The sequence below is a fragment of the Schistocerca serialis genome, chromosome 10 (assembly GCF_023864345.2).
Source record: "Schistocerca serialis cubense isolate TAMUIC-IGC-003099 chromosome 10, iqSchSeri2.2, whole genome shotgun sequence".
NCBI classification, from domain to species: Eukaryota; Metazoa; Arthropoda; class Insecta; order Orthoptera; family Acrididae; genus Schistocerca; species Schistocerca serialis.
Window position 1 is genome coordinate 71,399,281 of NC_064647.1, and position 22,973 is coordinate 71,422,253.

The window sequence follows — 22,973 nt, forward strand, 5'->3', positions numbered from 1 at the left end:
ACTGCATAAAAAAGGGGATACGTCCGATGTCAACAACTACCGCCCAATCTCTCTTCAGACTGCCTTATCCAAAATTCTTGAAAAAGTAATGTATTGTAGAGTAGCTTCACACCTTTGTAAAATAAAGTTTTAACAACATGTCAGTTTGGTTTCCAGAAGGGTTGTTCAACGGAAAATGCTATAGATATTTTCACTGATGAAATATTAAATGCTCTGAGTAACCGGAAGTCACCCGTTGGGATTTTTTGTGGTCTATCAAAGGCTTTTGATTGTGTAAATCATGGAATACTTCTAGATAAGCCCAAGTACTGTGGTATGAATGGGACAGTGCTCAAGTGTTTTAAATCATACCTAACTGGAAGAGTGCAGAAAGTTGAAATAAACAGTTCACATAATATGCAAAAAGCTGGTGATTTCTCAAACTGGGGAACAATCAAGAATGGGGTGCAGCAAGGTTCGGTCTTGGGTCCTCTGCTGTTCTTAATATACAGGGTGTCCCAGCTATCTTGTCCACCCAAAATGTCTCTGGAACAATAACAGCTATTGGAAAACGACTTTCACCGGTATCAATGTAGAGCTGGGGCCCATGAATGTACATATTTGGAAACATTCTAAAACGAAAGCATATGTATTTTTCAACACAAACTTACGTTCTTTTAGTGGACCTCCTGTATTTTTTCTTCAGCGATCCATAGCATGACAAAGCACATACACAATGGCGTTGATTGCTTCGCAATATTCCCATTACATCCCGAGATATTGAGAAGCTAAGTTGACGCTTGAAACACCCGACATGACACTGCTAGCGCACGTCCTGAGGTTCAGGCGTGAACCCCATGCTGCCCGTAATCGCGATGTGATTGACATGTGTAATCACACCTCCATACTTATCAAGAGGTCCGAAACGAATAATACGGTCTGCTGCGATTACGGGCAGAATGGGGTTCACGCCTGAGCCTCAGGACGTGGGCTAGCAGCGCATGTCGGGTGTTTCAAGTGTCAACTTCGCGTCTCAATATCTCGGGATGTAATGGGAATATTGCGATGCAATCAACGCCATTGTGTATGTGTTTTGTCATGCTATGGATTGCTGAAAAAACTAGGAGGTCCATTTAAAAAAACAAAGGTTTGTGTTGAAAAACACATATGCTTTCGTTTTAGAATGTTTCCAAATATGTACATTCATTGGCCCCAGCCCTACATTGATACCGGTGAAAGTCGTTTTCCAATATCTGTTACTGTTCCAGAGATATTTTGGGTCGACAAGACAGCTGGGACACTCTGTATATTAATGACTTGCCATTCTACACTCCTGGAAATGGAAAAAAGAACACATTGACACCGGTGTGTCAGACCCACCATACTTGCTCCGGACACTGCGAGAGTGCTGTACAAGCAATGATCACACGCACGGCACAGCGGACACACCAGGAACCGCGGTGTTGGCCGTCGAATGGCGCTAGCTGCGCAGCATTTGTGCACCGCCGCCGTCAGTGTCAGCCAGTTTGCCGTGGCATACGGAGCTCCATCGCAGTCTTTAACACTGGTAGCATGCCGCGACAGCGTGGACGTGAACCGTATGTGCAGTTGACGGACTTTGAGCGAGGGCGTATAGTGGGCATGCGGGAGGCCGGGTGGACGTACCGCCGAATTGCTCAACACGTGGGGCGTGAGGTCTCCACAGTACATCGATGTTGTCGCCAGTGGTCGGCGGAAGGTGCACGTGCCCGTCGACCTGGGACCGGACCGCAGCGACGCACGGATGCACGCCAAGACCGTAGGATCCTACGCAGTGCCGTAGGGGACCGCACCGCCACTTCCCAGCAAATTAGGGACACTGTTGCTCCTGGGGTATCGGCGAGGACCATTCGCAACCGTCTCCATGAAGCTGGGCTACGGTCCCGCACACCGTTAGGCCGTCTTCCGCTCACGCCCCAACATCGTGCAGCCCGCCTCCAATGGTGTCGCGACAGGCGTGAATGGAGGGACGAATGGAGACGTTTCGTCTTCAGCGATGAGAGTCGCTTCTGCCTTGGTGCCAATGATGGTCGTATGCGTGTTTGGCGCCGTGCAGGTGAGCGCCACAATCAGGACTGCATACGACCGAGGCACACAGGGCCAACACCCGGCATCATGGTGTGGGGAGCGATCTCCTACACTGGCCGTACACCACTGGTGATCGTCGAGGGGACACTGAATAGTGCACGGTACATCCAAACCGTCATCGAACCCATCGTTCTACCATTCCTAGACCGGTAAGGGAACTTGCTGTTCCAACAGGACAATGCACGTCCGCATGTATCCCGTGCCACCCAACGTCCTCTAGAAGATGTAAGTCAACTACCCTGGCCAGCAAGATCTCCGAATATGTCCCCCATTGAGCATGCTTGGGACTGGATGAAGCGTCGTCTCACGCGGTCTGCACGTCCAGCACGAACGCTGGTCCAACTGAGGCGCCAGGTGGAAATGGCATGGCAAGCCGTTCCACAGGACTACATCCAGCATCTCTACGATCGTCTCCATGGGAGAATAGCAGCCTGCATTGCTGCGAAAGGTGGATATACACTGTACTAGTGCCGACATTGTGCATGCTCTGTTGCCTGTGTCTATGTGCCTGTGGTTCTGTCAGTGTGATCATGTGATGTATCTGACCCCAGGAATGTGTCAATAAAGTTTCCCCTTCCTGGGACAATGAATTCACGGTGTTCTTATTTCAATTTCCAGGAGTGTATATTCACGAAGATGCAAAACTGGTACTTTTTGCCGATGATACAAGTATAGCTATTACACCCGACGGACAAATATTAACTGGTGAAATTGTAAATGATGTTTTTCAGAAAATCATTAAGTGGTTCTCTGGAAATGGGCTCTCATTAAACTTTGACAAAACACAGTATATACAGTTTCATGCAGTAAATGGAATGACCCCATTAATAAATATAGACTTCGATCAGAAATTGGCAGCTAAGGTAGAATATTCTAGGTGTATGCATTGATGAGGGGTTGAACTGGAAAAAAACACACTGAGGATCTGCTGAAACGTTTGAGTTCAGCTACTTATGCTATTAGGGTCATTGCAAATTTTGGCGATATACATCTGAGTAAATTAGCTTACCACGCCTATTTTCATTCTGTGCTTTCGTATAGCATCATGTACTGGGGTAACTTATCACTGAGTAAAAGAGTGTTCAGTGCAAAAAAGCGTGTAATCAGAATAATTGCTGGAGCTCATCCAAGATCATCCTGCAGACACTTATTTAAAGAGCTAGAAATCTTCACTGTAACCTCACAATATATATATTCACTTATGAAATTTGTTATTAACAATCCGAACGAATTCAAAAGTAATAGCAGTGTACATGGCTACAACACCAGGAGAAAGGATGATCTTCACTACTCAAGGTTAAATCTATCTTTGGCTCAGAAGGGGGTAAATTATGCTGCCACAAAAGTCTTTGGTCACTTACTTAATAGCATAAGAAGTCTGACAGATAGCCATATAGCATTTAAAAGGAAATTAAAAGAATTTCTTAATGGCAACTCCTTCTACTCATTAGATGAATTTTTGGATATACTAAGTGGGTAATTTCCCAAACCCCACAAAAAAAGGAAAATATTGAGTGTTATGTAATATTTTGTCTAATTTAAAATCTTGTGTAGACACCTTTTATTAACCTCACACGTTCCACATCATTACGAAGTGTCGTATTCATGATCTATGGAACAAGTGCTAATGTAATCTAATCTAATCTAATGGTGAATTGAGAAATATACATGATTATTTAAAGGTTGACATTTAATCTTCAAGCTGAATGCTACTGACTCTGTGAACGCAAAGAAGTATGTAGAGATCGACTGAAACAAGTACTTTACTGTTAAGAGTCTCCCCTCTGCCTTATTGGAAAATGCAATAAAATGGTGTGTGATTTATTGTCTGTAACTACTGGCTGACGCCCCCGTAATTCATACTTTGAATATGAAAAACGTGGACACGTTGCGACGGAACTCACCTCATGCGAGAGACTTCAGCGTCAGCAGGTGGTGGAGTGGGGCAGGCTGGTGGTGCAGCTGCCACGGGAGTACAGCTTTGCTCGCTGGAGGTGCCGGCCGCCGTCGCCCTGCTGTCTTCAGTGGCTGGAGTGCTGGACCGACGGAGACACCGTGTTAGTGAGGAGGCCAGGGGGCACCTCACTACAGGCACTACTGCTAAGGGATTGTCATTCTTAACAATGGAACACACGCTGCCGGCGACTGTACTGTGACCACAAAGGTGAATCCCTTACCATCGAGCTAATCAGTTCATACACCTCTTCTCCTCAGATTCTCACAACAATCCGTTGCATACCAAAAATACATGTTGTATTAAAGAATATGCAAATGAGAGGTACATACAAGGGCCAACAGTTATCGTGGAGCCATATAACTACTGTACAGCACAATTTGAATGCATAAAAACAACAATAAAACAGAAACTAGAACTCGAACAAACTTTAAATAAACTGATTGGGCACTGTAGTCACTGAATGATGTTCCCAGCTCGTGTGTCACGGTCGGGCTGTAAAGCCACAGGTGCAAAACGAGGAGAGCATCGTTTGAACTAGTGGGGAGGACGTTCAGAGAAGCAAGGCGTACAAAATTTGCGATATTATGAAGCCATTCCAGTAAACCATTTAATTGCTGTAAGAATTAATATCACAGAAATTGAAACATTTCCCAGTGCCTGTATTTGATTCATATTAGCCAACGAGTACCCTCAATGAACAGGCCAATGTTGAATATCATTTGACTGCAAAGTTTAAGTGTCTGAGTAAGATCAGTAAAGAAAACAGAGACAACGCATATATACATTTACGCTTTGCAATGGGTATAGAGAGCAGATATTGTCGTCATTGATACCATAACGTCTACCCACTCCTGTGTGCTAGTTATGTTTCCTCTGTGTCTAACAGTATTCCCAAAAATAAGTCACATAATGTACTACCTGATGTTTTCGCATGTCCACAACTGCAGCACCATTAAGTGGACTACACTTGCCAGTATAGACTCAACATTTGCATCCACATGTCCACACTTCAGCACCTGACTTGCTGCTCTTGACACATCTACTTGGACTTGCTAACCAACCTAATACCATATTACTCCTAATATTTGTTATTATTAGACTGCAAATGATTTAAATATGGCATAATATTGTGCATTCACTGACTTCAGTTATCAATATAAATATATGCAGTCGTACATCTACACTCAGATGGTTTCCGTGGCATTTACATCAGGCGAATTTGCCCACCGAGGCATCAACGTGGTTTCACTATACTGTTCCTCAAACCACTGCAGCGCTAATCTGGCTCCGAGACACGGACGATTATACTACTGAAAGATGAAGTCGCCGTCGCGGGAGACAGCAAGCACGAAGGGATGCAGGTGGTTCGCAGCTGTCGGCGCACCCTCGAGTACTACCACAGTTCCCATGCAAGTTCAGGAGAACGTCTCCCGTAGCATAATTTTTTTTTTTTTGTAGTCAGTCTACTGACTGGCTTGATACGGCCCGCCACGAATTCCTTTCCTGTGCTAACCTCTTCATCTCAGAGTTGCACTTGCAACCTACGTCCTCAATTATTTGCTTGACGTATTCCAATCTCTCTCTTCCTCTACAGTTTTTGCCCTCTACAGCTCCCTCTACTACCATGGAAGTCATTCCCTCATGTCTTAGCAGATGTCCTATCATCCTGTCCCTTCTCCTTATCAGTGTTTTCCACATATTCCTTTCCTCTCCGATTCTGCGTAGAACCTCCTTATTCCTTACCTTATCAGTCCACCTAATTTTCAACATTCGTCTATAGCACCACATCTCAAATGCTTCGATTCTCTTCTGTTCCGGTTTTCCCATAGTCCATGTTTCACTACCATGCAATGCTATACTCAAGATGTACATCCTCAGAAATTTCTTCCTCAAATTAAGGCCGGTATTTGATATTAGTAGACTTCTCTTGGCCACAAATGCCTTTTTTGCCATAACGAGTCTGCTTTTGATGTTCTCCTTGTTCCGTCCGTCATTGGTTATTTTACTGCCTAGGTAGCAGAAGTCGTTAACTTCATTGACTTCGTGACCATCAATCCTGATGTTAAGTTTCTCGCTGTTTTCATTTCTACTACTTCACATTACCTTCGTCTTTCTCCGATTTACTCTCAAGCCATACTGTGTACTCATTAGACTGTTCATTCCGTTCAGCAGATCATTTAATTCTTCTTCACTTTCACTCAGGATAGCAATGTCATCAGCGAATCGTATCATTGATATCCTTTCACCTTGTATTTTAATTGCATTCCTGAACCTTTCTTTTATTTCCATCATTGCTTCCTCGATGTACAGATTGAAGAGTAGGGGCGAAAGGCTGCAGCCTTGTCTTACACCCTTCTTAATACGAGCACTTCGTTCTTGATCGTCCACTCTTATTATTCCCTCTTGGTTGTTGTACATATTGTATATGACCCGTCTCTCCCTATAGCTTACCCCTACTTTTTTCAGAATCTCGAACAGCTTGCACCATTTTATATTGTCGAACGCTTTTTCCAGGTCGACAAATCCTATGAAAGTGTCTTGATTTTTCTTTAGCCTTGCTTCCATTATTAGCCGTAACGTCAGAATTGCCTCTCTAGTCCCTTTACTTTTCCTAAAGCCAAACTGATCGTCACCTAGCGCATTCTCAATTTTCTTGTCCATTCTTCTGTATATTATTCTTGTAAGCAGCTTCGATGCATGAGCTGTTAAGCTGATTGTGCGATAATTCTCGCACTTATCAGCTCTTGCCGTCTTCGGAATTGTGTGGATGATGCTTTTCCGAAAGTCAGATGGTATGTCGCCAGACTCATATATTCTACACACCAACGTGAATAGTTGTTTTGTTGCCACTTCCCCCAATGATTTTAGAAATTCTGATGGAATGTTATCTATCCCTTCTGCCTTATTTGACCGTAAGCTCTTTTAAATTCCGATTCAAATACTGGATCCCCTATCTCTTCTAAATCGAGTTCTGTTTCTTCTTCTATCACATCAGACAAATCTTCAGCCTCATAGAGTCTTTCAATGTATTCTTTCCACCTATCTTCTCTCTCCTCTGCATTTAACAGTGGATTTCCGTTGCACTCTTAATGTTACCACCGCTGCTTTTAATGTCACCAAAGGTTGTTTTGACTTTCCTGTATGCTGAGTCTGTCCTTCCGACAGTCATATCTTTTTCGATGTCTTCACATTTTTCCTGCAGCCATTTCGTCTTAGCTTCCCTGCACTTCTTATTTATTTCATTCCTCAGCGACTTGTATTTCTGTATTCCTGATTTTCCTGGAACATGTTTGTACTTCCTCCTTTCATCAATCAACTGAAGTATTTCTCCTGTTACCCATGGTTTCTTCGCAGCTACCTTCTTTGTACCCATGTTTTCCTTCCCAATTTCTGTGATGGCCCTTTTTAGAGATGTCCATTCCTCTTCAACTGTACCTCCTACTGCGCTATTCCTTATTGCTGTATCTATAGCGTTAGAGAACTTCAAACGTATCTCGTCATTCCTTAGTACTTCCGTATCCCACTTCTTTGCGTATTGATTCTTCCTGACTAATGTGTTGAACTTCAGCCTACTCTTCATCACTACTTTATTGTGATCTGAGTCTTTATCTGCTCCTGGGTACGCCTTACAATCCAGTATCTGATTTCGGAATCTCTGTCTGACCATGATGTAATCTAATTGAAATCTTCCCGTATCTCCCGGCCTTTTCCAAGTATACCTCCTCCTCTTGTGATTCTTGAACAGGGTATTCGCTATTACTATCTGAAACTTGTTACAGAACTGAATTAGTCTTTATCCTCTTTCATTCCTCGTCCCAAGCCAATATTCTCCTGTAACCTTTTCTTCTACTCCTTCCCCTACAACTGCATTCCAGTCGCCCATGACTATTAGAAAAAGTGGTTCAAATGGCTCTGAGCACTATGGGACTCAACTGCTGTGGTCATAAGTCCCCTAGAACTTAGAACTACTTAAACCTAACTAACCTAAGGACATCACACACATCCATGCCCGAGGCAGGATTCGAACCTGCGACCGTAGAGGTCGTGCGGTTCCAGACTGTAGCGCCTTTAACCGCTCGGCCACTCCAGCCGGCTGACTATTAGATTTTCGTCCCCCTTTACATACTGCATTACCCTTTCAATATACTCATACACTTTCTCTATCTGTTCATCTTCAGCTTGCGACGTCGGCATGTATACCTGAACTATCGTCGTCGGAGTTGATCTGCTGTTGATTCTGATTAGAACAACCCGGTCACTGAACTGTTCACAGTAACACACCCTCTGCCCTACCATCCTAATCATAACGAATCCTAAACCTGTTATACAATTTTCTGCTGCTGTTGATATTACCCGATACTCATCTGACCAGAAATCCTTGTCTTCCTTCCACTTCACATCACTGACCCCTACTATATCTAGATTGAGCCTTTGCATTTCCCTTTCCAGATTTTCTAGTTTCCCTACCACTTTCAAGCTTCTGACATTCCACGCCCCGACTCGTAGAACGTTATCTTTTCGTTGATTATTCAATCTTTTTCTCATGGTAACCTCCCCCTTGGCAGTCCCCTCCCGGAGATCCGAATGGGGGCTTTTGCCAATGGAGAGATCATTATGACACTTCTTCAATTACAGGCCACACGTCCTGCGGATACACGTTACGTGTCCTTAATGCAGTGGTTTCCATTGCCTTCTGCATCCTCATGTCGTTGATCATTGCTGATTCTTCCGTCTTTAGGGGCAATTTCCCACCCCTAGGACAAGAGAGTTCCCTGAACCTCTATCCGCTCCTCCGCCCTCTTTGACAAGGCCGTTGGCAGAATGAGGCTGACTTCATATGCCGGAAGTCTTCGGCCGCCAGTGCTGATTATTTATCAACATTTAGCCAGTGGCGGGGATCGAACCCGGGACCGAAGACGTTTTTATTATGAATCAAAGACGCTACTCCTAGACCAGGGTAATACTGCTGCCAATAGCCTGCGCCCGTAGCGCGCTGCACGTTTCGAGCCGCCGTTCACCTCGAAGACGGCGTTAATGGAGACGACCAGGGACCCAGTGTAAGAAAACTGTGATTCACCCGAAGAGCCGACTCGTTTCGATTGATCGACGGTCGAATTCCTAAGATTGTGTGCCCACTGCTATCGTAATTGACTATGTAGCTGGGTCAAAATTTGAACACGTAGGGGTGGTCTCCTGCAGAGCTGCATGTCCAACAATGTATCATGAATGGTGTACTCCGAAGCACATCAGCATACGCCTGCATTGTGCTCTTTCGGCACAGATGCCACAGATCGCTATCTACGTTACTTTACAGAGCAGACAGGCCTCCGAGCCCCACGTTCTGGGGCGTGACTGCGTAATGTGAAGAGCCAGTTGCTCGGCCACCATTGCCCAGACGATTTCAATTGGTGAGACATCTGGAGAATGTGCTGGCCAGAGCAGCAGTCGAACATTTTCTATATCCAGAAAGGCCCGTACAGGACCTGCAGCATGCGGTCGTGCATTATCCTGCTGAAATGTAGGGTTTCGCAGGGATCAAATGAGGAATAGAGCCACGGGTCGTAACACATCTGAAGTGTAACGTCCACTGTTCAAAGTGCCGTCAATACGAACAAGAGGCGATCGAGACGTGTAACCAATGGCACCCCATACCATCACGCCGGATGATATGCCAGTACGGCGATGACGAATACACGCTTCCAATGTGCGTTCACCACAATGTCGCCAAACACGGATGTGACCATCATGATGCTGTAAACAGAACCTGGATTCATCCGAAAAAATGACGTTTTGCCATTCGTGCACCCAGATTCGTCGTTGAGTACACCATCGCAAACGCTCCTGTCTGTGATGCAGTGTCAAGGGTAACCGCAGCCATGGTCTCCGAGCTGATAATGCTGCTGCAAACGTCGTCGAACTAATCGTGCAGATGGTTGTTGTCTTGCAAACGTCCCCATCTGTTGACTCAGGGATCGAGACGTGCCTGCACGATCAGTTACAGCCATGCGGATAAGACGCCTGTCATCTCGACTGATAGTGATACGAGGCCGTTGGTATCCAGCACGGCGTTCCGTATTACCCTCCTGATCCCACCGATTTCATATTCTGCTAACAGTCATTGTATCTCGATCAACGGGAGCAGCAATGCCGCGATACGATAAACCGTAATCGCGATAGGCTACAATCCGACGTATATCAAAGTCGGAAACGTGATGGTACGCATTTCTCTTCCTTACACGAGGCATCACAACAACGTTTCACCAAGCAACGCCGATCAACTGTTGTTTGTGTATGAGAAATCGTTTGGAAACTTCCCTCATGTCGACACGTTGTAGGTGTCGCCACCTTCGCCAGCCTTGTGTGAATGCTCTGAAAAGCTAATCATTTGCATATCACAGCATCTTCTTCCCGTCGGTTAAATTTCGCGTCTCTAGCACGTCATCTTCGTGGTGTAGCAATTTAAATGGCCAGTAGTTTAATCTGCTCTTTGTCAAAGTCGCTTGTCTCAATGGACTTTCCCATTTGCAGCCCCTATCGTCGCTGGTGTGTTCCCCCTTCCGCGTCTGCTCTGCTTACATACTTTTGCTACCGCATCATGTGCTCGCAACCCCACCAGGCGGCATTCAATGTCACGGTGGACCGGCAAGAACCTTTAGAGGTACTTAAGTGGTACTATGATCCTCCGATGGTGTCTGCAGCTTCTATCGAGAACCGGGCTGTAGAAGGATGCAAGAAAGACTGCGAAATAATACAAACTACGAAAAAATGGGAAATAAGAATACGAATGGGTAAATTGTACCAGTGATAGGATGTTGTGTGAGGTCGCTTCCTGACACTACTGGTGACCCAAGAAACGGCCAGCGAGAGCTGCGTGCCGAGAGAGCACACTGGGATTGCAGCCAGTTCTCCCCTGGAACCGAGATGGCGGCAGCGTAAAAACGCCACGCATTCCGGACACCGAGTTGTGATGTGGATGTGTGACAAACAACCCACAGGCTGCACAGGTGGCGTCAGTAGGCCAGCCAGATGACTCAAAACAAAAAGCAGGTGACCTCTATGTCCGTGTACAGCGGGGGCCACTGCTTTCGTGCCAAACACACTGGCGCCATCCAACGTGTCATTTCTGTCCTGCCACTTGTGACTCATTTCCCACAAAAACAAAGACTCAATTTACATACCCCAGAATACAAAAATCTATTATCCTGCACTAGAAGCAGATATATTGTAAGTAGGCTGTTTAGGTTTTTATGTTGGTAACGTCACCTAGCGCTCTGTATGAAAATCACTGGTTGTGCTGTGTGCAGTCTGTGGCTGGTTGGCATTGTTGTAATATTCGCGATTGTAGTGTTGGGCAGTTGGCTGTTAACAAAGCGTAGCGTTGCGCAGTTAGAGGTGAGCCGCCAGCAGTTGTGGATGTGGGGAGTGAGGTGGCGGAGCAGATGATCTGGACGTGTGTCCATCAGAGAGAGCATATAATGACTTTTGAACACTATTAAGGTAAATACATTGTTTGTTCTCTATCAAAATCTTCATTTGCTAAGTGTGCCTATCAGTAGTTAGTGCCTTCATTAGTTAGAATCTTTTATTTAGTTGGCAGTAGTGGCGCTCGCTGTATTGCAGTAGCTCGAGTAACTAAGATTTTTGTGAGGTAAGTGATTCGTGAAAGGTATAGGTTAATGTTAGTCAGGGCCATTCTTTTGTAGGGATTATTGAAAGTCAGACTGCGTTGCGCTAAAAATATTGTGTCAGTTTAGTGTTGATCAGAATAAGTAAAGAGCGAAATGTCTGAGTACGTTCAGCTCTGCTCAGCTGTTTGAAAATCAAATAACGTAAGAGTTTTATCAGCACAGTCATTCATAAATTTTTCTAAGGGGACGTTTCAATATAACACCAAACAATTATATTTCAGTGACCTTCCATCCATGGCCAGTTTTTCAGCCTCCACGAGTTTCAGACACTGAAGCAATAGCTGCATGTAGCAACCCTTTTTCCTTTATGTTGGTACTTTAATGACCCATGAGGATAAGGGCCAGGCAATGGATAAACATGGTCTGTCAAGACCTGATGTTGTTTACAAATGTTGCATACTATAAAACAACAGAGGGGAGGCAATTTGCCGCGCAGAATTAGCCGAGTAGTCTAGGACGCTGCAGACTGTGCGGCCTGTCCCAACGGAGGTTCGAGTCCTCCCTCGGGCATGGGTGTGTGTTTGTCCTTGGGATAATTTAGCTTAAGTAGTGTGTAAGCTTAGGGACTGATGACCTTAGCAGTTAAGTCCCATAAGATTTCACACACATTTGAACATTTTTGGAGGCAATTTACACACCCACATTAGGAAGATAATAAACTCTCTCAAGACTAAAAGCTCACATGGAATTGATGGCATTTCCAGCAGGATAATAAAAGCTTGTTCCCAATAAATAAGTGGGATTCTTAGCCACATATGTAATATCTCTCTGAAGCAGTGTATTTTCCCAGACAGACTGAAGTATGCCATTGTTAAACCACTGTATAAAAAAGGGGATACGTCTGATGTCAACAACCACTGCCCAATCTCTCTTCTGACTGCCTTATCCAAAATTCTTGAAAAAGTAATGTATTGTAGAGTAGCTTCACACCTTTGTAAAAATAAAGTTTTAACAACATGTCAGTTTAGTTTCCAGAAGGGTTGTTCAACGGAAAATGCTATAGATACTTTCACAAATGAAATATTAAATGCTCTGAGTAACCTGAAGTCACCCATTGGGATTTTCTGTGATCTATCAAAGACTTTTGATTGTGTAAATCATGGAATACTTCCAGATAAGCCCAAGTACTGTGGTATGAATGGGGCAGTGCTCAAATGGTTTAAATCATACCTAACTGGAAGAGTGCAGAAAGTTGAAATAAACGGTTCACATAATATGCAAAAAACTGGTGAATTCTCAAACTGGGGAACAATCAAGAATGGGGTGCTGGAAGGTTCGGTCTTGGGTCCTCTGCTGTTTTTAATATATTTTAAAGACTTGCCATTCTATATTCACGAAGATTCAAAGCTGGTACTTTTTGCCGATGATACAAGTATAGCTATCACACCCGACAGACAAGAATTAACTGGTCAAATTGTAAATGATGTTTTTCAGAAAATCATTAAGTGGTTCTCTGCAAATGGGCTCTCATTAAACTTTGACAAAACACAGTATATACAGTTCCACGCAGTAAATGGAATGACCCCATTAATAAATATAGACTTCGATCAGAAATTGGCAGCTAAGGTAGAATATTCTAGGTGTATGCATTGATGAGGGGTTGAACTGGAAAAAAACACACTGAGGATCTGCTGAAACGTTTGAGTTCAGCTACTTATGCTATTAGGGTCATTGCAAATTTTGGCGATATACATCTGAGTAAATTAGCTTACCACGCCTATTTTCATTCTGTGCTTTCGTATGGCATCATATTCTGGGGTAACTTATCACTGAGTAAAAGAGTGTTCATTGCACAAAGGCGTGTAATCAGAATAACTGCTGGAGCTCATCCAAGACCATCCTGCAGACACTTATTTAAAGAGCTAGAAATCTTCACTGTAACCTCACATTATATAAATATATATTCACTTATGAAATTTGTTATTAACGATCCGAATGAATTCAAAAGTAATAGCAGTGTACATGGCTTCAACACTAGGAGAAAGGATGATCTTCACTACTCAAGGTTAAATCTAACTTTGGCTCAGAAGGGGGTAAATTATGCTGCCACAAAAGTCTTTGGTCACTTACCTAATAGCATAAAAAGTCTGACAGATAGCCATATAGCATTTAAAAGGAAATTAAAAGAATTTCTTAATGGCAACTCCTTCTACTCATTAGATGAATTTTTGGATATAGTAAGTGGGTAATTTCCCAAACCCCATAACAAAAAATAATTACAAATATTGAGTGTCATGCATTATTTTGTCTAATGTAAAATCTTGTATAGACACCTTTTATTAACCTGACACGTTCCACATCATTGCGAAGTGTCGTAGTCATGATCTATGGAACAAGTACTAATCTAATGTAATCAAAATATCCACGGGCGTACTGACGGTCTAGTGTCCAACGGGCACAATATTTCGGCGATCATACATGTCTCCATCATCAGGTGAACTGACGGACTGAGCTCCTGTGAACGTGCCGGCACGGAGATCCGTACGCTATGACTCCTCGGAGGGAACTGGGTTCGGTCGCGGCGGCGGCCGATTTAAATACCCTCCTCCCGCGGGTCGCTCCCTCCGCTGTCCGCGCCCCGCGCCACGTTCGCGCGGTGGAACAGATTGCGACGGCGTCTGAGATGACGTCGGAGTAATGGCTCTGTCCACCGTGGTCGTCACAACTATACGTTTGCTCGAATTACTCTTGATTAACCCAATCGCTGGTTCCCAAGCCTTGCTAAGATTATAGCCACAGTCACGGTTTACGAGGTCGTCATTGGTGCGAATTTCGATGGCCTCTCTAACAACGCTGTACCAGTATCTCGACGTCTGTACCAGAATCCTCGAGCGTTCATACTCCATAGCGTGATTTTCCGACAAACAATGTTCAGCTACCGCCGACTTGCTCGGATACATCAGTCGAGTGTGCCTCTGGTGATCACGGCATCGATCCTCGACGGTACGCATCGTCTGACCAATATACGACTTGCCACATTGACACGGAATCTGGTACACGCCGGCCTTCCTCAAATCGAGGTCATCTTTGGCGATCCCCACCAATGCACGAGTTTTATTCGTAGGACAAAACACAGTTCCGACCGGGTGTTTCTTCAAAATGCGAGCGATTTTCCCCGAGAGTGCGCCTGTATATGGAATAAACGCAGTGCCTACCTCCTCCTCGTGATTTCATCCATCTCCACAGGTTGTGCTGTAGTGGTTGGGCGGAGAGCACGTTGAATCTGCCACTCTGAGTACCCATTTTTTCGAAATACAGTTCTCAGATGTTCCAATTCCTGGGGTAGACTCTCTGCGTCGGAGATAGTGCGCGCCCTATGTACAAGCGTTTTAAGTGCCCCATTCCTCTGTGAAGGGTGGTGGCAGCTGTCTGTATGCAAATACGGATCAGTGTGCGTTGTCTTCCGATACACCCCATGACCTAGGGTGCCGTCAGCCCTTCTCTTGACCAAGATGTCAAGGAAAGGTAATTTACCCTCCGCTTCAGTCTTCATAGTGAATTTGATGTTGGGGTGTATGGAGTTTAGATGTGTAAGGAAGTCAAGGAGCTTATCCATACCATGTGGCCAGTTGACGAACGTGTCGTCCACGTAACGGAAAAAGCAAGTAGGTTTCCATTCGGATGACGACAGGACTTCCTCCTCGAAGTTCTCCATGTACAAATTCGCTACCACCGGTGAGAGTGGGCTACCCATGACAACTCCCTCCGTTTGTTCGCAGTATTCTCCATTAAAAAGAAAATACGTGGAAGTCAAGACATGCCTAAAAAGTGCAGTGGTCTTTTCGTCAAACGTCTGACTAATCAATTCTAGTGACTCTCGCAGGGGTACCCTCGTAAACAAGGAAACGACGTCAAAACTCACCATGATATCTGACTCATCCAACCTGAAGCTATCAAGGCGTTTAACAGAATCCACGGAATTACGGATGTAATCTAATCTAATCTAATGGTGAATTGGGAAATATACATGGTTATTCAAAGGTTGACATTTAATCTTCAAGCTGGATGCTACTGACTCTGTGAACGCAAAGAAGTATGTAGAGATCGACTGAAACAAGTACTGTGAAGAGTCTCCCCTCTCCCTTATTAAAAAATGCAATAAAATGGTGTGTGATTTTTTTGTCTGTAACTACTGGCTGACGCCCCCTGTTAAAGTGGAAAACGTACAGACGTCGCGACGGAACTCACCTCATGCGAGAGACTTCAGCGTCACCAGGAGGTGTAGTGGTGTAGGCTTCCACTGGTGGCGCGGTTGCCATGGGAGTGCTGCTGCTCTCGCTGGAGCTGGTAGCCGCCGTGGCCCTGCTGTCTCCAGTGGCTGGAGAACTGGACCGAGGGAGACACCGTGTTAGCGAGGAGGCCGGGGGGCACCTCACTACAAGAACTACTGCTAACGGATTGTCATTCTTAACAATGGAACAACGACTGTAGTGTGACCACAAAGGTGAATGCCTTGCCATCGAGCTAATCACTTCAGACACTGAAACTTTTTGGCAGGTCAAAACTGTGTGCCGGACCGAGACTCGAACTCGGGACCTTTGCCTTTCGCAGGCAGGTGCTCTACCAACTGAGTTCCCCAAGCACGACTCACGCCCCGTCCTCAAAGCTTTACTTCTGCCAGTACATCGTCTCCAACCTTCCAAACTTTACAGAAGCTCTCCTGCGAAACCTGCAGAACTAGCACTCCTGAAAGAAAGGATATTGCGGAGACATGGCTTAACCACAGCCTGGCGGATGTTTCCAGAATGAGGTTTTCACTCTGCATCGGAGTGTGTGCTCATACGAAACTTTCTGGCAGATCAAAACTGTGTGCCGGAAGGTAGGAGACGAGGTACTGGCAGAAGTAAAGCTGTGAGGACGGGGCGTGAGTCGTGCTTGGGTAGCTCAGTTGGTAGAGCACTTGCCCTCGAAAGGCAAAGGTCCCGAGTTCGAGTCTCGGTCCGGCACACAGATTTGATCTGCCAGAAAGTTTCATATCATCGCACACTCCGCTGCAGAGTGAAAATGTCGTTCTACTTCACACACTGCTTCTCCTCAGATTCTCACAACAATTCCGTTGCATACCAAAATACATGTTGTACAAAATAATATGCAAATGAGAGGTATATACAAGGGTCAACAGTTATCGTGGAGTGATATAACTATTGTACAGCACAGTTTGAATACATAAAAGCAACAATAAAACAGAAACTAGAACTGGAACAACTTTAAATAAACTGACTGGACACTGTAGTCACTGAATGACGTTCCCAGCACATGTGTCACGGACGGGCTGTAAAGCCACAGGTGCAAAACGAGGAGAGCAGCTTTTGAACTAGTGGGGAGGGCGTCCAGGGAAGCAAGGGGTACAAAATTAGCGATATTATGAAGCCATACCAGTAAACCATTTAATTGTTGCAAGAATTATTATCACAGAAATTGAAACATTTCCCACTGCCTGTGTGGTGTGCGTACTGTAATACCTTCAGTACACACACCATCAAATTATTTGACTAGTAGCTCGAACGAAGCAGGCGAGTGTCAGCGATATGTCTCGTTGTCTTATCGTGGCGTGTTTATCTTCTGCCGTTAGGTTCGACGATGTAATGCCACTTGTACGCTTGGAGTAGCAGATTGACAGTGACCAACTTTAAACAGAACTTGATTAATTTTCACACACATTTATTAAAATAATAACAAGCATAAAAATTACTTAACTTGGTTCTGGATGCTATTTACAATTGACAATCTGAAGTTCCTTTGGTATTGGTATGTTAATCTTATTCTCACATATATCTCTGATACTTAACAAGTGTCTATACATTTATCGTCATTGCTATGTACACTAATATGGTAATCTTATTAGGTGCAGACTGAAACTTGACTATAGACTGGTACAGACAAACGTAGAACTCGTACAGACTGGTACAGACTAATGCAGACTGGTACAGACTGGTGCAGACAAAGGCAGACTGGTACAGACTAATGCAGACTGACTAACTGGAGGTCTGTACACTCGTTGTAATACCTCGCGCGTTCATGTACCACTGCGCGAGTGTGATCCACGAGGAGAAAAGGTTCTACGTAAGCAGCAATCTCATTGGCTGCGTTACATATTAATACGACGATCGGCGGAAGCAGAATTTGGTCCATGTCTATGGCAGCGCCATCTTGTAGTGCGGAGACGGACGAGCGCTGCGCCTGCGCTGTTGTGCTTAGCGGGGCGCGCTCTAGTGGGAAAGTTGTGTACGCGCTGACTACACGGAACTATGTACACAACAGCCTGTATTTGATTAATATTAGCCAACGAGCACCCTCAATGAGCAGGCGAATGTTGAATATCATTTGACTGCAAAGTGTCTGAGTAAGGTCAGTAAAGAAAACAGAGACAACGCATATATACATTTACGCTTGGAAATGGGTATAAAGAGCAGATATTGTGATCATTGATACCTTAACGTCTACCCACTCCTGTGTGCTAGTTATTTTTCCTCTGTGTCTAACAGTATTCCCAAAAATAAGTCACATAATGTACTTCCTGATGTTTTCGCATGGCCACAACTGCTGCACCATTAAGTGGACTACACTTGCCAGTACAGACTAAACATTTTGCATCCACATGACCACACTTCAGCACCTGAGTTGCTGCTCTTGACACATCTACTTGGACATACTAACCAACCTAAAACCATATTATTCCTAATATTTGTTATTATTAGACTGCAAATGAATTAAATACCGCATAATAGTGTGCATTCACTAACCTCAGTCATCAATAAAAATGTTTGCAGTCGTACCCCTAAACTCTTTGTTATATACATGCAACACTGTCCAGTTACATTAATATGATCACCTGTCAAAACACTGAATAGGCTAAATAACCGCATGGGCAACTGCGAGACATGCAGGAAGAGAACCAATGACGTTCTGATAGGCTCCAAGAGGCATGTGCTGTCATGCCGTGGCCGTCTGTGCTTAGTTTCTCAATTGACAATCCGTGGCACAGATTGTCTGATGAAAGTGGTCCCGTACATTCTCGTTTGGTTTGAAATCCGCTAGTTTCATGGCGAGGGGATTACAGGCCACTCACCCTGATGCTCTTCACACCATGTAGCTATACTGCGAGCTGTGTGACAAGTTGCATTGTCCTACTGGTAGATGCAATCATGACGAGGAAAGAAAAAACAGCTTGTAGGGGTGGACATGATCCCCAAGGGTAGATGCATACTTGTGCCGATCCTTTGTGCCTTCCAGAATGACGAGTTCATCCAATGAGTGCAACGGAAACATTCTCCGAAATAGCCACCTGTCGCCATTCAGTGTACACCTAGTTCTGGTGCTCCCATGCAACTTCCATCCTTTGTCACTGATGAACAGCAGGACCATATGCACCAACATTCGCTGAGTGATCACTGAATAAGCACTTTTGATATCCCCTTAGTTCATCTGGGCAGTCAACTGCTCAATGGCTGCATATCTGTCAGCTCATACACGTCTCTGCAGCCATCATTCACCACTGTCATCCATGACACGCAATGCACCACAGTTCCCTTGGCACCTGTTTTGGAAATGGTTCAAATGGCGCTGAGCACTATGGGACTTAATATCTATGGTCATCAGTCACCTAGAACTTAGAACTACTTAAACCTAACTAACCTAAGGACAGCACACAACACCCAGTCATCACGAGGCAGAGAAAATCCCCGATCCCGCCGGGAATCGAACCCGGACCTGTTTATGATTGCGCCATTATGCCACGCAGGTTGTGCTTTAACCAGGACGGTGAAATGTTTCTTTTCATTTGTAAATAAATTTCAGTCCCAAAACTGAATAATTTATGAAAACCTACGTCAGAAAGGTCGTATTTTTGTATGAATTCCGCGTATTATTTCTAAGTTGTCTTATAATGTAAAATTGCAATTAATTCTTAAATGTGAGAGAGCATACAGATGTCAAAACTAGCGAAAGAGAGCAACTGTATTTTTTAATTGATAATAATGCATCAAATGCAACGCAAGCGGCGTCAACAACCACATTTGGTGCGATCGGTCGCACCAGAAAGGTGCACAGCGAAGTCTCTCGAACATTTTCCCCCGCAAGAGACTTCCAGAGCAGTAAGAGACTGAGTAAGAATGACAGTGGAGTTGCCTTCAGTTGTCTATTTGTATATAAACACGATCGGAGTCTGGATCGGTCTCTCTCGATATCTCTCTCTCTCCTGAGGCCCGCTCTCTTCCGGTGTCTCCGCTCTTGTCGATCGCTCTTAATGGTCGCTCTCTCGAATGATTTTGTGGTAGGCAGTTGAACTTGAAAGATATTTTCAAGGTGTGTAAAGTACTTATCTATGTAAAGGTATCGTCAGTATATGAACCAATGTTTCATTTCAACAACATTAGCCTTGCCTGCCAACTTGTCTATGTCTCAGTTAGGAGAACTGCGAGACTGTGGTACATATCGTTTGCTGTCATATCATTCTTTTTACTTGGCTGCTTCTTTTAATTAATGGCACTCCAGTTAATTTCCTCTTATCAAAATGTATTTTTCCATTACCACTAAAGAGCACTACCCACAATAGAGAAAACTTTCCTTTTTGGAAATAATAACTCGATAGCACACATACAGTTTACAAACTTGGCAGTTTCGAAAATGTTTCTTGGCCGGAAAGCCAATGCTCGTGCTTGTTTGGACGTCAGATAAATCGCTCCCTTTCTACACTGTGGTAGCGACTGTACTGTTTCCTCGTTCATTCAACACGTTTCATTTGCCCTCCACAGCTTATGCCGCAGCGTGGGTGTTGCACGTTGACGTCGAAAATAGGCGATTTCCTTTTAGTCGTGTAGTCGCCTCTGTGGGTTGTCTGCAGACGTGAATTGCTGCAGCTTCGAGTTCCACTTTGAAGGTCAGCATTTCACCCGTGTCATTTGAATGTGGCTATTGTAAGGGTATATAAAAATAAGTTTATGCATATTGTGTGCTCAGTCACGTGACTACTGTAGGTTTGTCAGTAGACCACATATATTGTATCAGTAGTTACTAAATTAATGCTACTAATGCGCTCGAGGTAAGACGTTACGAAGTATGGGACTGGCAGTTATTCTCTCAGTGCAGTGCAAAAGCACAGTAGGAATTTTTGACACGGGAGCTATACTACGTAAGCCACTTGACGGAAGTTTGTATGTAATGTTGTGACAAGTAGAAACAACTGTGAGAGGAGTGTGGATGATAGTATAATTAAACATATAATTCATTAATGAGCTAATAATGAAGCAGTATAGTCATGGCAAAAGAAAATAAACAGTTAAAAGTTGTGTGAATACTATAGAAGCAATATTTAATGACACTAACCAATTGAGACATTCGCATATGGTATTGAAGGTGTGGGACGTTATTGTGCTATGAATTTACGATTGACTCAAAATGAAGCCTATCACGTAGATCCTGAAGATGGGAACAGAAGCTGTATGAGAAATTGTTTTTACAATAAGCTGACCATTCAAAAATTTGTGAAGCCTGAGGCAATGAAGTAGATGACGATCAGGAATTACTGAAGGGACTCTATTTAATTTAGGTAGTGTATTATCTTCCCCATGAACCATATATTTTGGCATTGGTGGGGATCCTTGTGTGCCTCAGCAATACAGATAGCCATACCAGAGGTGCAACCACAAATAAGTGGTATCTGTTGAGAGGTCAGATAAACGTGTGGCTCCTGAAGAGGGGCAGCAGCCTCTTCAGTAGTTGCAGGCGCAATAATCTGGATGACTGACTGATCTAGCCTTGTTAAAACCACCAATATGACCTTGCTGTGGTGGTACTGCGAATGGCTGAAAGCAAGGGGAAATTACAGCTGTAATTTTTCCCGAGGGGATGTAGCTCTACTGTGTGGTTAAATGATGATGGCATCCTCTTGGGTAAAATGTTACGGAGATCAAATGAACCCCCATTCGGATCTCTTGAGGGGGGGGGGGGGGGAACTACCGGGGGTATGTCGTTATCAGGAGAAACAAAACTGGCGTTCTATTCATCAGAGCATGGAATGTCAGATCCCTTAATTGGCCAGGTAGGTTAGATAATTTAAAAAAGGAAATCGATGGGTTAAAGTTAGATATAGTGGGAATTAGTGAAGTTCTGAGGCAGGAAGAACAGGACTTCTGGTCAGCCGAATACAGTGTTACAAATACAAAATCAAATGGGGGTAATTCAGTAGTACGATTCATAATGAATAAGGAATGCAGATAAGCTACTATCAACAGCACGGTGAATGCATTATTGTAGCCAAGATTGACACATAGCCACACTCACCACAATAGTACAACTTTATATGACAACTAGCTCCGCTGATAAGGAGAAGATTGAGGAAACATACTATTAGCTAAAAGAAATTATTCAGATAGTTAAGGGAGACAAAAATTTAATTATGCTAGGGGACTGGAATTCGATAGTTGGAAAAAGAAGAGAAGGAGAAGTAGTAGGTGAATATGGGCTGAGGGAAAGGAATAAATAAATATATATGTCGTGTGACTAGGGCCTCCGCAAGGTTCGCAGGAGAGCTTCTGTAAAATTTGGAAGGTAGGAGACGAGGTACTGGCAGAAGGAAAGCTGTAAGGACGGGCCGTGTGTCGTGATCCGGTAGCTCAGTTGGTAGAGCACTTGCCCGCAAAAGGCAAAGGTCCCGAGTTCGAGTCTCGGTCCGGTACACAGTTTTAATCTACCAGGAAGATTCACAGCAATTGAGAGATTCATACCTCATAAATTGGTAAGAGATGGACCTGATCCCCCATGGTACACAAAACAGGTCCGAACGCTGTTGCAGATGCAACGGCCGGCCGCGGTGGTCTAGCGGTTCAGGCGCCCAGTCCGGAACCGCGCGGCTGCTACGGTCGCAGGTTCGAATCCTGCCTCGGGCATGGATGTGTGTGATGTCCTTAGGTTGGGTAGGTTTAAGTAGTTCTAAGTTCTAGGGGACTGATGACCACAGATGTTAAGTCCCATAGTGCTCAGAGCCATTTGAACCAGCCAGAGGCAACGGAAAAAGCATGTAAAGTTCAGAAGAACGCGAAATCCCGAAGATTGGCTAAAATTTACAGACGCGCGAAATTTGTCACGGACTTCAATGCGAGATGCCTTTAATAGGTTCCACAACGAAACATTGTCTCGAAATTTGGTAGAAAATCCGAAGAAATTCTGGTCGTATGTAAAGTACACAAGCGGCAAAACGCAGTCAATACCTTTGCTGCGCAGTG

The 22,973-nt window shown here is 44.4% G+C and overlaps 1 protein-coding gene and 1 non-coding gene across 2 annotated transcripts in view; one reads left to right on the forward strand and one right to left on the reverse strand.

Annotated features, from left to right (window-relative positions):
* The window catches only part of LOC126424549 (uncharacterized), a 129,067-nt gene that overhangs the window by 42,881 nt on the left and 63,213 nt on the right, over positions 1 to 22,973 (reverse strand). The window contains exons 5-6 of the mRNA XM_050087296.1: positions 15,940 to 16,077; positions 4,011 to 4,142 (exon numbers count right to left, since the gene is read on the reverse strand). Of these exons, the coding sequence (XP_049943253.1) occupies positions 4,011 to 4,142; positions 15,940 to 16,077 (270 nt within the window). The remainder of the gene's footprint in view (positions 1 to 4,010; positions 4,143 to 15,939; positions 16,078 to 22,973) is intronic.
* Trnas-cga (transfer RNA serine (anticodon CGA)) lies at positions 16,624 to 16,698 on the forward strand. Its single transcript has one exon. It is a non-coding gene; the product is annotated as a tRNA-Ser (tRNA).